This window comes from Balaenoptera musculus, chromosome X, assembly GCF_009873245.2.
Source record: "Balaenoptera musculus isolate JJ_BM4_2016_0621 chromosome X, mBalMus1.pri.v3, whole genome shotgun sequence".
Taxonomy (NCBI): Eukaryota; Metazoa; Chordata; class Mammalia; order Artiodactyla; family Balaenopteridae; genus Balaenoptera; species Balaenoptera musculus.
In genome coordinates this window covers 116,494,952-116,512,422 of record NC_045806.1, presented here as the reverse complement: position 1 = coordinate 116,512,422, position 17,471 = coordinate 116,494,952, and the positions used below count along the sequence as shown (strand labels likewise).

Below are 17,471 nucleotides of genomic sequence, written 5' to 3'. Positions count from 1 at the left end.
ATTCACCACGCAGCATCTGCATGATGTAGGGATCATTGAAGGACTTATTAAAAGTACTCTTTTTCAATGGTACAAATGAACTTATTTACAAAACAGAAATAGAGTCACAGATGTAGAAAATAAACTTACTGTAACCGGGGGGTGAGGGAGGGATAAATTGGGGAATTGGGACTGACGTATACATACAACTATAGATAAAATAGATAACTAATAAGGACCTACTGCACAGGGAGCTCTACTCAATACTATCTAATGACCTATATGGGAAAAGAGTCTAAAAAAGAGTGGATATATGTATATGTATGACTGATTCACTGTGCTGTACAGCAGAAACTAATACAACATTGTAAATCAACTATACTCCAATAAAAAATAAAAATACTCTTTTTCTCTGTTGCACATCATCTTTCACAGGTAGCTAAGATCAGGTGCAAAGTATGTTGATTAATCTGAGGCTTTAGGAGTACCATTTTAGTTTATTTTTTATTTATTTATTTTTGGCTGCGTTGGGTCTTTGTTGCTGCGGACAGGCTTTCTGTAGTTGTGGCGAGCGGGGGCTACTCTTCGTTGCGGTGCGCGGGCTTCTCATTGCTGTGGCTTCTCTTGTTGCGGAGCACAGGCTCTAGGTGCACAGGCTTCAGTAGTTGTGGCACACGGGCTCAGTAGTTGTGGCTCGCGGGCTCTAGAGCGCAGGCTCAGTAGTTATGGCACACAGGCTTAGTTGCTCCACGGCATGTGAGATCTTCCCGTACCAGGGCTCGAACCTGTGTCCCCTGCATTGGCAGGCAGATTCTTAACCACTGCACCACCAGGGAAGCCCCAGGAGAACCATTTTAAAATCACGGTGGAAGTCTTTGTTTTCCACGGTTCACAGTACTCAATGTTTTATCATGTATTCTGGAAGTAAAGGCTTTAGATTTCATGGAGCAATTGACTCTATAGTAGCTGATACAACTCAACAGTATTAATCAGATTGAGGTTTCATTGTCATTCATATACACTTTGCCTAATTCACTGAAGTTAAAAGTTCATAGAACAATCGGGTTTTTTTTGTTGTTTATATTTTTTCCAACTTATTGAGTTATAGTTGACAATTAAAACTATATACGTTTAAAGAGTACAATTTGATACCATATGCTAACACATATATATGGAATCTAAAAAAAAAAAAGTTCTGAAGAACCTAGGGGCAGGACAGGAATAAAGATGCAGGCGTAGAGAATGGACTTTAGGACACGGGGAGGGGGAAGGGTAAGCTGGGACGGAGTGAGAGAGTGGCATGGACATATATACACTACCAAATGTAAAATAGATAGCTAGTGGGAAGCAGCCGCATAGCACAGGGAGATCAGCTCGGTGCTTTGTGACCACCTAGAGGGGTGGGATAGGGAGGATGGGAGGGAGACACAAGAGGGAGGAGATATGGGGACATATGTATATGTATAACTGATTCACTTTGTTATACAGCAGAAACTAACACACCATTGTAAACCAATTATACTCCAATAAAGATATTTTTAAAAAAGAGTAAAATTTGATGATTTGACATACATATACACTGTGAAATAATCAACACAATCAAGCTAATTAACATATCCATCACCTCACATAGTTATCCTTTTTTGTGTCTGTGGTGAGAACATTTAGCATTTACCTCTTAGCAAATTTCGGGTATACAATATAATATGCAACAGGAATTTTAAACAATATACCTGCCTTGGGTCCAGAAGGGAGCCTTTTCTTTCCATGCTGGCTTGGATCCCAGGATTTAAGCTTTTGTATATTATGAGCTATTATCACACAGACTTAAATACGGGGGAAAATCAGCTCTGTTTGAATGGATTCTTAGACTATGTTCTTAACACATGGTATTAGTAGAAGAAATACCATTTAAAATTTCTTATTACTCTTAAACTGAAAAAAAGCTTACCAAGTTTTACACATTTACTATTTCAGAAGGCAACAGGGAGCTTTTATAGGCGCTGAGGAAACTGACTTGGAGCACACCAGCGCTATGGTGGAAGTCGGTGAGGCCATCGCGTCAGTTCGGGCAGAAGCAAATACAGGTATGTGTAATGCTCATCCGAAGGGAGAATTCATGGCTGTGCAAATTGTTTCCTCCCGTTGTTAATTTGAGAAATCTACCCATCTATTCACTTTATATGGAGAAAACAAAGTTAACCCATTTTTAGAAGGCTCTTCTGTCTTGTGCATATGCAAGATACTCGGCTGAAAATCTACCCATCTATTCACTTTATATGGAGAAAACAAAGTTAACCCATTTTTAGAAGGCTCTTCTGTCTTGTGCATATGCAAGATACTCGGCTGAGCAGAGGTTGTCAAGGTGTGGACCAGTAGCATCGGCATCACCTGGGAACTTGTTAAGAAGGCAGATGCTCTGGCTCCATCCCAGACCTTCTGAATCAAAAACTCTGGGAGTGAGACTCAGCCAGCTGTAAGGTAACAAGTTCTCCATGTGATTCTTTCTGGCACCTTCTCAAGTTTGGGAGCCCCTCCTACATAGGATACAGAGGTGAATAAAACACATCCTGCATCAAGGGATGCACACTTGCTTGACTCACCGTAAGTTTAATGAATAGAGAAGAGTCATTTACAGCTCAGGAGTATTTCTTTTTATTTTGCAAATTGGGTCATTTAAAGGGATTTAAAACAATTTGTTTAATTTAACGAACATAACAGCCTGTGTGCCAGGAACTGTGCAGTACTCTGGGCATACAGTCTAACTGAGATACACTCAGCTGCCATCCCCGCGAAGCTAGAAGAGTAGAAAGATAATGCAACAAGCAATGAAAATTCAATTTGATAGTGTGATAACAGGGAAGGCGCTTCAGAAGCACCTGCAAGGGTCACCTTAACAACTCTGGGATCAACAGCATAGACTTCCCTGAAGAAATGCCTAACGGGGTGCCTGATACTCAATGCTTAAATATGATGGTCCTTAATCTGGAAGACTTCTCTACTAGCTGAGGAGAAACAAGGAACAACAACCTTGCTCAGCTTCAGTTCTCCATTTACGGGTCACTTCCCTCAGGTCATCTATACTGTGGCCCCCTGAGCCATCAGGAGAGAGCCTAGTACCGCTGCCTTCATTTGACAGATGAGGAAACCAAGTCAGAGAAAGTTAACATGACTCTTCCAAGGTTACATGAATAGTTTAGTGTGGCCAAGATGAAATGCTGTCATTTCTCTGCCTACATCAGATTGCTTCATCCATACCAGTTCAATGCATTTTATTAATTAAGCATCTCTTACAGGCAGGTTCTTATGAGACACACAATGTGTAACACATGGTTTCTGCCTAATAAAAGAGATACGACAAGTCCAAAATAACAATATTACCAGGTAGAATGTTATAAGTGCTATTTAAGTGGGACCAAGAAGAATGCTATAGAAAGAATTTTTGGAAGAGATAATTTTCTATAAGAAGGGATAAATGTTCTCTGGAATGTTATTTAACTTATTATTATCTGTAATAACTCCCACCAACCCCAACATGAAACCATCCTAAAAAGTAAAAGAAATGTAGATATTCTAGGCCCTTTCTGAAATACCAGAAATTCTAAACTAGTACAACCTAATTGGAGGTTTTATTACAAAAGATATTATTCTTGGACCATTGAAGGGTATGGCCTTGATTGTTACACTTCATTTTACTTCTCTCCTTGTGGTGAACCAGTAACTGCCACCCTCCATGTTTTTCTTACAGTTTGGACTGAGATGTCATCACCTGCAGAAATCTCTGGTGAGCCTGAGGAATGGTCCAGTAACTATTTCTACTCTTCTTATGATGACAATGAAGAAGAAAGGCCTCTAATGGTTAGTAATGACATATTAAGATAAATAAAAACCCTTCAAGCAATTTTATTGATGAAATAGGTGAGGCACATAGGGGCAATCCTTTGTCAGTATCCTTGAGGTCATGTGGTCATTTCCACAGTCAAAAGATTTGAAACAAGTCTTACTGTGAACATTCAGTAAGCACTTTTATCTCTGTGAGAACTTGTTTGAGCTATACATGGAGCTCCTAGTGAAGTTGATGAGATAGTCAATCATTCCAAGTCCCATATTGTGACCAATTTTATCTTTAATTGAGCTTCACCACTCTGTTTTCTATCTGGGCATGTGAGATAAAGTCAGAGCACAAAGGAGGTTCAGATATACTTAGAAATCAGTTTAGATTCCAGATTAGAAAATATAGGAAATAAACATTACACATTAAAAACTATTTAATACCATCTGGGGAATATATTTTAGTGGGCTGTCAAAAAACATGCTAATGCTACAGATCTCAGCATATCAGAGCAAGAGGGCACCCCATGAAAGTAAAGGTTGCTTTAGGGTAAAAGTAAGTGTTTTATAGAAGAACTAGTTTGCAGTGTTGTTAGGGTCCTGGTGGATTATTACAGGGGAGTTAGGACTGTTTAGGATAAATCTCCAATTTTCTGAAGTCATCAGGGTGGAGGGTGGAAATGATGCTTTGTAGTGGACTGTTCCTTGGTGCTTTTCAGAGGAATAAATTCAGTTTGGCAGTTCTGGTGTTGGGGTAAGGGAGTCATGGCATGGAGAATCCCAAAGCTGCATCGACGCTGGAATGCTTTCTTTAAAAAAGCAACAGAATATTCTTTCCACTAATAATACAGTGACCATAATTCATATTTGTATGGTCGTTTACAGTTTTCAAAGTGATTTCACACTGAATAGTCATAGTCTTAGTGAGGCTTTATTCCCTCCAACTGGCGGAGGAGGAGACCGAGGCTCAGAGCTGGTAAGAGATTTGTCCAGCGTTCGTTGTCTAGACTGGCAGTGCTCAAACGTTTTAATGAATTTACATTTTTGAAACCAAAAAAATCTAGTGAGAAGAGTGGCATTTAAAATATTTTTGCAGCCTAAAAAATAAAAAAATAAGGGACTTCCCTGGTGGTCCAGTGGTTAGGACTCTGTGCTTCCACTGCACGGGGCATGGGTTCGACCCCTGGTCAGGGAACTGGTATCCCGCAAGCTGCGCAGTGCAGCCAATAAAAATAGTAATAATAAATGAAATATTTTTGCAAATCTCTTTAACATCTGGCTTCAGAAAAGACAGCTGGATTCTCATATCTGCGTTTGCATTCAATCTGTTGTGCTATCACACATTCGGTGGCCTCTTGAAAACTCCCCTGTAGACTTGTGAGAGGATGAGAGTGAAAAAGGCAAATAATATATTTAGCTTTGACCCTTACAGACCCTTGGAACTCCCAACGGTCAGCCTCCCAAACTTTGAGAATTGCTGATTTAGACAAAAAAAGAACTTCATTTCCTGAAGTAACATTATCTGAGGACGGGAGGGGTCGCTGTTCAGATGTGAGCAGTAAGTCAAGGGAAGCCAGTTGGGATTTCAATGTTTGCTGTAAATGATGCTCTATGAAGGGATTGTCAAGAACCGAGAAAGCCTTCAGTAAGCATTTTTCCAGCTATGGTGTCAGAAAATAAAGCCAATATGCAAAATTGATTAATGCTTTCATCATAGGGGATGGGAATGTAGAAAAACCTACTAGCTCTCCTCTCTTCTCCCAAGAATTCCCTGAGTTGTGCTACTAAGGAAAACATACAAGGGACAATATAGTGCATTCCATATCCCCTCAATTAAATAACCCCCAACCTAAAAAGCAAAGCAGGTTGGAATGAGCTGATCTTTTAGCCTCGCTTTATCGAGTCAAAAACAAGAAATAATGGGTGCTGCTTCCCTTGTAGAGGCCCGTGTCGGAGACGGCTGTCCTATTTTAATGAAGCTACTCTGTTAAATGGCAAGTAGCTCTTTCCTGCCTGCTCCTCGGCCCATTTGATAAAAATACTGCTCAAAAGACGTTCAGCCCGAGTGATGCGGATAATGTTTTCAGGTTAATTCCTTTGGACGTGCAAAGAATCAACACCAGATAATTATTTCTTTCCTTTTATTTTAAAAAAGTTTTAATTATGGTACTCTTACTCTTTAAAATCATATATTCAATGTGTAAGATACTGTGCTGGAAAAATTCTCATCTCAGAATACGTTTGGACTTGAAGATTACTATTTCTTCTCTGTCTACCTTGTAACCAAATGCAATCAGTGTGCCTTGAATTATTTAGCTTATTAATGAATCAAGTTAAAATTATAGCTGCAAAAAGATTAAGGCCAAGTAAAGCACAACATTATGGTTTAATATGCTTTTATTGGACTAAGCTTTTGTGCCCATTATTTTTACCTGTGCAAAACGATAACAAAGCACAGGAATCCTTTTGGGGGCGTTAGTAAATCTTTGTTCAGGGCCATTGCCTTTTTTATGTGTCAAGATAATTATTTTTAATGAGAGTAGTTTACAAATAACAGTATTTAAAAATTATTTTCATGCTTGTTTTTTTTCTGGATTTATGTTTATTATTCATGTAACTTAAATCAGTTGTGCTCTGTTATTTTCTGTGTAGTTCATGCTGTAATTCTCTTTTTGCAAATAAAAGTGAATTCTTCAGGTTAAATAAACACGTCCTGCTTTTTTTTTTTGCCATCACAAACTGCTCTCTGTTTGTTTGTTCTTGCAAAGCTGCTGCAGCTAACCACATTTACCATTGCAGTAAAGAATGAAGTCTGTACGTCACAGAACAGGCAGTTATGCAAGTAGTTTTGCATTCAAATTTGTAATGTCATTTTTCAAAACAACCTTACAGTCTCCAGGCAAATATAAAGCCCTAGCAGATTGCAGGAAGAGAGGCTCAGAAGACCTCCTGATTAGAAATGGGGATGTCATTCAGCTTCTCCATGAGGATGCTGAGGGTCAATGGTAGGTGAATTCTCCATGACTATGTTGACCTCTGCCTGGGGCACACGGATATCTAATCAAATGTTCTGCTTTACTTTTATCTTTGTTATACGGTCTCAAGAAGCAGAAATAACACATTTCTTATCAGTGTTTCATTTTCATTGCTTCAGCCATGCCTATATAGCTCACTGAAAGGAATGTTAACCTTTGGTGAGTGAAAAATGCTTTGAAAGAATGAAATGCTATGAGTCTGCATGCTCTTTTGTGGTTTACCTTTGGCTCAGATGTTTCAGCTGATACATCAGGCTTTGTAATGGCTACAGATCACATTACATTAGGTCCTTTAAGTCATTCATTAATTCATCACATGTTTAATGAACGCCCACTATGTGCCAGGGACCATGTTCGCTACTTTACAACATAGCCACACTTTGCTTTATCAGTTCGAATACTGACTTTTTAGTCTTATCATTCTATCCTCACGCATTTGACTTTATACAGCACTGATTGCAAAGATGCTTCTGCCAGATATGCTGTTTAATTATAGAGAACCCAAAGCAAGAAGGAAATATTATTTGGAAGAGGACTGAATGAAACTTACATAAAGCTTTTGGAAATTTTATATGAAATAATTCTGCCTTCATTGTGTCAATAACTTTAACTGAATTGCTACATTGACTGTGTACTCTGACCCTAAAGGGGGAAATGCAGGTGAAATTAATGATGGATCATTAACATAATAACCATTTTTGCTAGTGAGCTAAGTCTTTTGTAGATTACTCAAAGGACTCAAGCACAGTGTCATGAAGGTCTTTGAATACGTGCAATAGTTTGTGAAAATCTGAGCTTTAATGCAATGTATATGTTATTACCTTATATTACCATTATTGGCTACTAATTAGTTTATTATTTAGGTTGGTGAAAAATCTAAACAGAAGAAAAGAAGATCTGATTCCAGGGAACAGTTTGCAGGGGTTGTTTGTTTGTTTTTTTTTAAATGTATTTATTTATTTTTGGCTGCGTTGGGTCTTTGTTGGTACGTGCAGGCTTTCTCTGGTTGCGGCGAGTGGGGGCTACTCTGTTGCGGTGCGTGGGCTTCTCATTGCGGTGGCTTTTCTTGTTGTGGAGCACGGGCTCTAGGTGCCTGGGCTTCAGGAGTTGTGGCTCACGGGCTCTGGAGCGCAGGCTCGGTAGTTGTGGCACACGGGCTTAGTTGCTCCGCGGCAGGTGGGATCTTCCCAGACTGGGGATCGAATCCATGTCCCTTTCATTGGCAGGTGGATTCTTAACCACTGCGCCACCAGGAAAGCCCCAGTTTGCGGGTTTTAATCGGTGACTATAGGTTTCGGAATGCCAAAGTTACAGGTATAATATGAACTTGACTGTATGCTATTTGTTTAAAGGCTAAAAATTTTAAAGCTCCACCAAATATGTAATTGGCATAGGGTAAGAACCTCTCTGCACTTAGAAATAGAGCTGCAAGCATATTATGTTAGCTAGGATTTAATTTTTTCCCTTAATAGTTTTAAATTAATGAATAGAGATGTTTTAAACATGTTAAACTTTTCTCTACAAGGTTGATAGGTTTGAAAGAAAGTTTCATGTACAGTGCTGTCTTATAAGAGATCCTTCAGAACTAAATACTGATGATATGATTTTAAGGAACCAGCCTTACTGTCCAAGGGTGCTTCACCAGCGTGTTTTTACTCAGTTCTAAGAGCATGCTATTTCCTTATGGTAGGTTTCTGCTACACGTTTGTGCGTGCACGTGCGCACGCACACACACACACACACAAACATATCCTGTGTCTGTGCCCAAGACTTAATGTGTGAAGATATTACGAAGAAATGAGAATGTTCCTTTCTATTAACCCAAGCATTAGTACATGAAATTTCTGTATACAAACCAGTATTCTTATAAATTTTTCACCTGATACTGAGCTATCTATAAAAAGGCAGCACAAAAACAACAACAACAACAGATTTGTTTGTGAACAAGATTATTATTATTATATGTACATATTTCCTTTGAATTCCTAGTTTTGGACTTGTATTTGAATTCTAGGTGTTGTTACCTTGTGTTTAAATGAATCTACTAGGCCAGGAGTAACATACTTGGTTCTAAATTTCATTTATGACATGAAACAAAATCTAAGGGTGATAGGGCTCAATATAAATATTGGGTCACATGGGAATCCCCAAAATAGAGTCACTTTTTGTTTGTGTTTTTGTCTGTTTGTTTGTTTCTCTAAATCTGGGCCACCTTTCAAAGGTTTTTTTTTTGTGATAATTATTGAATTACTGAATTATTTAGACAGTTAGTAATCAGAAGAGTCTGATAGGCCAACAACCTGAACCAGTTGGCATTTATTCAAAATCGACACCCAACAACTGCAGAATACACCATTATTTTTAAGTATACATGGAACATTCACCAAGATAGATCATACGTTGGATCACAAAAGAAATAATAAATTTCAGAAGACAGGAATCATATAAAGTCTCAAAAGATATTATATTAGAAATAGATTATCCCTAAATATTTGGATATTAAATAATACACATCTAAACAACACATGGGACAAAGAGGAAATCACAAGAGTAATTATAATTATTTAAAATTGGATGAAAATGAAATGTGACATATCAAAATTTGGGGATGCAGCTCAAGAGGGAAGGAAATATAGGGAATTGTATAGCTTTAAATTAAGTACTTGTATTACATGCTTCAAAAGTCAGTATAATTTGCCATATTAACATAATGAAGGGGAAAATTATGTAATCATTTCAGTAGATACAGAAAAGCACTTGACAAAACTCCATACTCATTCATGATAACAACTCTCACCACACTAGGAATAAAGGGAATAATGTGTGCTTGTGAAAAATCACAGTTAACCTCATTCTTAATGATGAAATATTGGAAGCTTTTGCCCCTAAGGTTGGGAATAAGCCAAGGATATTCATTCTCACCATTTCTATTTAACATTATATTGGAAGTCCTAGCCAGTGCCATAACTCAAGATAAAGAGATAAGGAACCAAAATATTAGAAAAGAGACAATGCTATCATGCTTAGCAGATCATGTGTATGTATGAAACCATTGGGAATCTATACACAAAAAGACCCTATTAGAAGTAATAAGTGAATTTTATAAGGCCATGGTATATAAAATAATTATATAAAAATAAATTGTAATTCTATATCCTAGCAACAAAGAATTGGAAAAAAAAGAAATAAAAAATACCATTTACATTAGTAATATAAAATATAAAATAAATAGGAATAAATCTAACAACAGATGTCTAAGGCTTCTATACTGCCAACCACAAATAATTGCTGGGGTATATTTAAGATGCCCTACTAAAAGGAGAGATATACCATATTCGAGGATTGGAAATCTCATTGTTAAGAAATCCATTGTCCCCAAATTGACAGTTAATGAAGTCAAAATCTCAGCAAGGCCTTTTGGAAGAAAAAATAAAGACAGGTATATTCTAAAATGTATATGGAAGGCAAAAAACCTAGAACAGAGGAATCTCAGAAATCTCGAGGATTTACATACCTGATTTCAAAACCTACTAAAAGGCTACAGTAATGAGTACAGTGTGGTATTGGTTTAAGTATAGAAAAATAGAGTTCATAAATAGACCTACAGGGACTTCCCTGGTGGCGCAGTGGTTAAGAATCCGCCTGCCAATGCAGGGGACACGGGTTCGATCCCTGGTCCGGGAAGATCCCATGTGCCGCGGAGCAACTAAGCCTGTGCGCCACAGCTACTGAGCCTGCGCTCTAGAGCCTGTGAGCCACAACTGCTGAGCCCGCACGCCACAACTACTGAAGCCCATGCACCTAGAGCCTGTGCTCCACAACAAGAGAAGCCCCCCGCAATGAGAAGCCCACGCACCATAACAAAGAGTAGCCCCCGCTCGCGGCAACTAGAGAAAGCCAGCGCACAGCAATGAAGACCCAACACAGCCAAAGATAAATAAATAAAATAAATTTTTAAAAGAATTAAAAAAAAAATAGACCCACATATATATAACTGATTAATGTTTAATCGAGGTGTCAAGTCAACTGAATGGGGAAAGGAAGGTTGTTTTAGCAAATTGTGCAGGAGCAACTGGGTATCCACATTAAAAAAAAAATGAACCTCCATCCCTACACCTCACTCCATACACAAAAATTAATTTCAGTTGCATCATAGACCTAAACATAAAAGCTAGAATCATAAAGCTTCTAAAAGCACAGGACAATATCTTCATGCCTTTGAGCAGTTAACCATTTCTTTCTTGTTAATTATACAGGGCAGAAAAAGTACTAACCATAAAAGAAGAGTATTAGACAAACACAAAGAAAGACTGCACATGCTTAATTGAGCACTTTACACTTTAAAAACGTATATGTGTTCGAATAAGGTGAAATCTAAGATAGTGACATTTTGAACACTTTCAAAAGCCAGATAGTTGTAATGAATCATATATTCCCCTCAAATTAACTGATTCCATCTTACACATTAAAGAGTTAAGTTTGAAAATAAATACGGCCAGCTTTCTGCCAACTGCTTTATGCTTATTTAAGTGGTTAATGAGAGAGAGACAAAGAAACACATGAGTCACTTAAAATACGTGCTCGAAGAGCTGTGTAAATTAAATATATAAATCATTTTTTAATGAAGCATATTTTATAAACCAATAAAGCCATGAAATAAGAGTGCAGTGTATATACTAGAAAATAATGGACTTTCCTGTACTCAGGTCTCCAAAATTCAAAATTGAAAACACCAAGTGTATTCATCTAACTTCCATATAATATTAGCATTTGTATTCAACATTAGGAACACGCAGTAGATTTTCCATAACTTTTATCATCATCATTTTAAATATAGAGCCAGATGTCCTCGTAGTTAATTCAGGGCAAAGTTAATTACATTCAATTTTAGCTAACAGTAATGCAGGACATGTAAAATTACATATATGATTAGTTTTAATTTGAAATGATTCCATTACTGTAACTAATCACAGTAGATTTAGGGCATATTACCACCTTTTAAAAAGTGCATGGCAAAACAACTTAAATCTGCTTTGGGCTTGTGCTTATTTTTCAGGCAGTGAAGGGCTTACTATACATTTGTTAACATACATACACACTTTATTTGGAAAAAATAACATTATTCTTTTCATTTTTATTTTCTACCATCAGTACACTTTTTCAATATCCTTTTCTTTTTTGCAGTGTCATCAGGAGAGTTAAGTGTAATGGATTGATAAACCATCAGCATTTAAAGCATGTATTACTCTCTTGGTATGACATGCTACTAGATAAGGTGACATGGTCCCATAGTTCCCTGTTCTCTAGAAAGTTCTGACTTCGGAAGTTTTAAAAATATACATTACTTTCAAATAACATGGATTTATGACAGATCGAATTGACAAATTAGTACTTGGTAGATTTTGGTTGAATGCTATATCAAGTGGTCTTGATTGAGATCTGTTCCTCATATTACATTGCATAGAGCAAAATAGTATAATGTGGCCTACAAAAATATATTGTACTGTGTGTCAATTAATGGATTAGGAAATGAAAGTTGATCGTATATGCAACTGTCAACAGCACTTAGGTTTCAAAATATGTATTAGAGTATCTTATTTGAAATCTGGCAAATGGAATGTAAAGGTCTCTCCATTAATTATGTGCTTAACATGTTTCATCTATATGCACACAGCATAATTCATACAATATTCGGGAAATCTGGTTTTAGGAGATGTGAATTCTGTTTATTTTGCTTCTAGTGAAGTTATGCCGTTCATGAAATAGATGCCTTTAATAAATCACTATGTAACGGAATAACGACTTTCAAATTAAAATAAACAACCAAAAGACATCACCTTTGAATTTACGATGGACCTTTTGAATCCTCACATTTAGTGTTAGAAGTCATAGCACAGACATTTTTGGCCTTAAAAGTCACGAGTATTAACATCATTCTTCATTATTTTGTAGATGCTGCTCTGAGTAACACAAGGAAACTAAGTTCCCCTTGAATTAAAGGAGAATGAATAGACTTTAAAAAATAAGATTTCCTTTGGAGGTATGAACTAGATTACAGTTCTTAAAAGTGTTACAGATAAACAGCACAAGAGTCAGGATGATCCTATGCTACCCATGACATTCACAGAACTTCCTCAGGACTGAGGTGGACTTCGTCATTCACAGTTTGTCTCATTCTTGCAAGAAGCCATCTTCACACCTTCCATCCCCCCAGGTGAAAAGTGCAGTGTTATTTTGTTTCCAACTAGGGTTTTTCATGGCATGCATTCAGATTCCATCTAAACAAAACAGAAAAAAATCCAAAGAGAGAAAAGAGATAATCAGAGGTTTTAACCAAAGGGATACGTTCTGAAGGACCTCTTTTGCACTTGGACTGGTATTTAGGGTTGTCAGAGCTGTCTTAATGGTTCTAAAAAGACCCAAAGCTAAAAATCCTGCAGTTAGGATGTGTTGAAGTTTACACTTTATGCGTTGAAATTTAGATACATTACAGCTTTAAGTTAAATATTCATATTTACACAAGAGGTGTTCCTATAACAAAGCTCTGCTTTCCAGTGTCTTTACTTGCTTTTGAGTTTTCTAGAAAAATCTATCCTAGTGCAGGTTTTCTTAAGTTATATTGTGTTTCTTCCTGTGGTTTTTCTTTGATAATATATGTATAGATGTGCTTCTTTTAAATATGTAAACAGCGAGATCACTTGTTTTAAAGCACAGGCCCAGTTGTTGCATGCAGTGTTGAACTTAGGCTTGGCGTATTTTATATTATGGGCCACTGAAGACAATGGTTTGAAATTGCTGCCTTTTGAATCATGGATCGTGAGTTTTACTATCAAATTGGCATATTAGGTGCATGGTTTTTGATGATTGGTTTTACAAAAAACAACACAATAACTATATAATACATAAATTATCTTTTAAGTAGGTTTGTGTATAATGTCAAATCATAGTTTATTTCAGTGGTATCATTAGATGTAACCATTTATATGACAAACCAATTGTATTTTATTCAAAGTTACCTGTAAATTATAAATCTTCTAATGTCAAATTGCTGGAATTTGTGATGGTTGATTTATAACTGACTCATGAAAATGTCCATATGTTTGATATTTCAATTAATGCTTCTGCCACAATAACAACAACAACAAAATGATATTAAAATACATTTCTGTTGTGTGCTGACCCTGTGGTTAGAAGACAGAATTAGGAGATAAAATCTTTGAATAATGATGCCCCTCTGCACAAGGCATTTTATTTTCATGGTATTAAACTAGGGATTTTAATCATTTAAGAAAGTACTGAGTTCTATATATTCAAACATACAGTGTAGTCTTTTAATGTTTTAATCACTGTACAATGAATGCTATATTTGTACATGTATTTGTATATGTAACTGCACTGTATTAATATTTTTGGGTTTATAAATGTGTGTTACTATGAAACATAGCAGCAATTTCCCTTTAAGTCTTCAAATTTTAATTACGTTATAAATGTACTTAAAAAGTAAATGTACTTGCATTAATTCCACATTAAAAATATCCAACCTTAAACTCACTCATATATTTTTTTCGGTTTAGTATAGTATCATTGAAAACTCCTTTCCTTTTTTTTTTTATTGAAGTATAGTTGATTTACAATGCTGTGTTAATTACTGCTGTACAACAAAGTGATTCAGTTATACATATATATATATTCTTTTTTATATACAATATATATTCTTTTCCATTATGGTTTATCACAGGATACTGAATACAGTTCTCTGTGCTATACAGTAGGACCTTGTTGTTTATCCATCCTATGTATAATAGTTTGCATCTGCTAACCCCAACCTCCCAATCCATCCCTCTCCCACCCCCTCACCCTTGGCAACCACAAGTCTGTTCTCTATGTCCTTGATTCTGTTTCTGTTTCATAGATAGGTTCATTTGTGTCCTATTTTAGATTCCACATATAAGTGATATCATATGATATGTCTTGCTCTTTCTGACTTACTTCACTTAGTATAATAATCTCTGGGTCCATTCATGTTGCTGCAAATGGCATTATTTCATTCTTTTTTATGGTTGAGTAGTATTCCATTATATATATGTACCACATCTTCTTTATCCATTCATCTGTCCATGGACATTTAGGTTGTTTCCATGTCTTGGCTGTTGTGAATAGTGCCACTATGAACATAGGGGTGCATGTATCTTTTTGGATATATGCCCAGGAGTGGGATTGCTGGATCATATGGTAATTCTATTTTTAGTTTTCTGAGGAACCTCCACACTGTTTTCCATAGTGGCTGCACCAATTTATATTCCCACCAACAGTGTAGGAGGGTTCCTTTTTCTCCACACCTTCTCCAGCATTTGTTATTTGTAGACTTTTTAATGATGGCCATTCTGACTGGTGTGAGGTGGTACTTCATTGTAGTTTTGATTTGCATTTGTCTAATAATTAGCAATGTTGACCATCTTTTCACGTGCCTATTGGCCATCTGTACTTCTTCTTTGGGGAAATGTCTATTTAGGTCTTCTGCCCATTTTTGAATGGGTTTGTTTTTTTTTTTTGATTGTTGTTGAGTTGTATGAGCTGTTTGTATATGTTGGAAATTAGGCCCTTGTCTGTTGCATCATTTGCAAATATGTTCTCCCAGTCTGTAGGTTGTCTTTTCGTTTTGTTTATGGTTTCCTTTGCTGTGCAAAAGCTTGTAAGTTTGATTAGGTCCCATTTGTTTATTTTTGTTTTTATTTCTATTGCCTTGGGAGACTGACCTAAGAAAACATTGGTACGATTTATGTCAAAGAATGGAAAACTCCTGTCCTTTCATTTATTAGTGATACAGTAAAGACACAGTAAGTATTTTGAGTTAAATGCTTACCTTCAGATTTGTCATAAAGTTGTAATAAAGAAAGAGAATGAGCTCAATGATAGACAAAATACAATAGAACAAAGAAAACCCAGAAACAGAGTCTTACATATATTTAATTTGCTGTATTGATGGATGTAGCATTGCATGTGGGAAAATAAGGGACTGTTTAATAAATGATGCTAGGAAATGTAGAAAGAAATGTTTACTTTCAGCCTTGCTTCTCTGAGAGACACAGAGACACAGAGATCTGACCAGAACTAGGATAAAATGTTTGGCTTAAAAAATTTCTTTACCCAAATTTGTAGGATAGCAGTTTCAGGGGTTAGATAGCCATGTTTATGAGTGGATATTTCCACACACTGAAAAAATCTGCTTCCATGTGATGGAGCCCAAGGAAAGCTGGAAAGCATCTAGATACCCACAGTTGTTTTCTGAACCGTTGCTTGCTTTTGCAAAGGGCTCTTAGTTGGGTTTGCCAGACTTAATCTCTCCCACAGCCCATTAGGGAGCTAGAAGTATGCCTTAATATAGAGGGGGAATCAAAACCTATCAAACTGGTTTGGTTGAATCTTCCATTTCTCAAAAACTCAGATTGTTTCGGATGTCTTAATGAACATCCCATGACAGGATCAACTATTCCTTTTTTGCCTTTAATTTTATTTTGACCTTTTTTGAGGAAGCACCATTGGTGAACTACTTAATCAAGCATTTAATCCATCTTCAAGAACTCCTTGAGGACTTCCCTGGTGGTCCAGTGATTAAGACTCCACACTTCCACTGCAGGGGACATAGGCTCGATCCCTGGTTGGGGAAGTTCCGTGTGCTGCGCGGTGGCCAAAACATAAAAAAAAGAACTTGAAAATTAAAATGTGTATTCAAGTCTTTATTCCTGTGTTGGCTGAGGAGTAAGTATTATTGTTGACATTTCCAAAATTACACATGAATCTCACAATACGGAGTATGTAGCTGTTTTAAAAGCCTCCCCAACTTCTAGGCTACACTATTCTCTTAAGAAGAGAGAAAGTTTCAGAGTATATATTTGAAAGTGTAAGGGAGTATGAGAAATGCTCCACCTGAAGAGAAATTAGGTCAGTGATTTTGTCTGAGGTTTAGTCAGAAATCAATCCAGTTTCACTTAACAGACTTCTCTGAGAAAAATGCTTATTATTAGTAGGTATTAGAACACAGGAACGTGCTTCTCTTAGGAGCAGTAGACTCCAGAGTGCTCAGTGAATCAAGTCTCAAGCAATTAATTGTCAAAACAAGTCATTTTTATTACATTTCAGTACACTTCCCCACGTTGATTTGGAATGATCAGTTTGCAGTTGGTCTTATGGGGCCTGTCCAAGGACAGCAAACAAACAAACAAACCAGTGTCACAGACAAAACGTAAACCCTTTATATTGTTCAAAAGGAAATTAATAGAAGTGACAATAGTCTTTTAAAAAAAAGTAATTCCTTTTTAGTTCAAAATGTATTTTCTATATTAAAGCTCATGACGCACTCAAGTCTAAAGTTTTCCCTTGTACTTGGTGAGGGACTACCTAATATTTGTTGATCACCTCATTTTCACATATATGAATTCGTACTTTAAATTCTGAAGAGATAATTTCAGCAAATGTACACCAAATAGGAATAATGTGCATTGAGAACAGCTAATGAAGCTGGACTTTGTGAAGATGAATTCCTTAAGGTAAAAGAAACTTTCCTTAAGCCCAAACCCAAATAAAATGTAAACTGTTTCAAAGATACGTTTCATCTAAGTATTTCTG

At 36.6% G+C, this 17,471-nt stretch overlaps 1 protein-coding gene across 11 annotated transcripts in view; it reads left to right on the top strand.

Annotated features, from left to right (window-relative positions):
* The window catches only part of MCF2 (MCF.2 cell line derived transforming sequence), a 62,600-nt gene extending 49,428 nt beyond the window's left edge, over positions 1–13,172 (top strand). For 6 of the 11 annotated variants that reach the window (XM_036839107.1, XM_036839106.1, XM_036839108.1 and 3 more), the window contains 3 exons: positions 1,957–2,066; positions 3,728–3,837; positions 6,965–7,114. In XM_036839107.1, coding sequence (XP_036695002.1) covers positions 1,957–2,066; positions 3,728–3,837; positions 6,965–7,012 — 268 coding nt within the window. In that variant the 3' untranslated portion in view covers positions 7,013–7,114. Of the gene's footprint in view, positions 1–1,956; positions 2,067–3,727; positions 3,838–5,751; positions 6,437–6,964; positions 7,115–12,797 lie in introns of those variants that run through there. The other 5 variants (XM_036839104.1, XM_036839101.1, XM_036839110.1 and 2 more) reach the window with 3 other exon arrangements.
* The last annotated feature ends 4,299 nt before the right edge of the window (positions 13,173–17,471 follow it).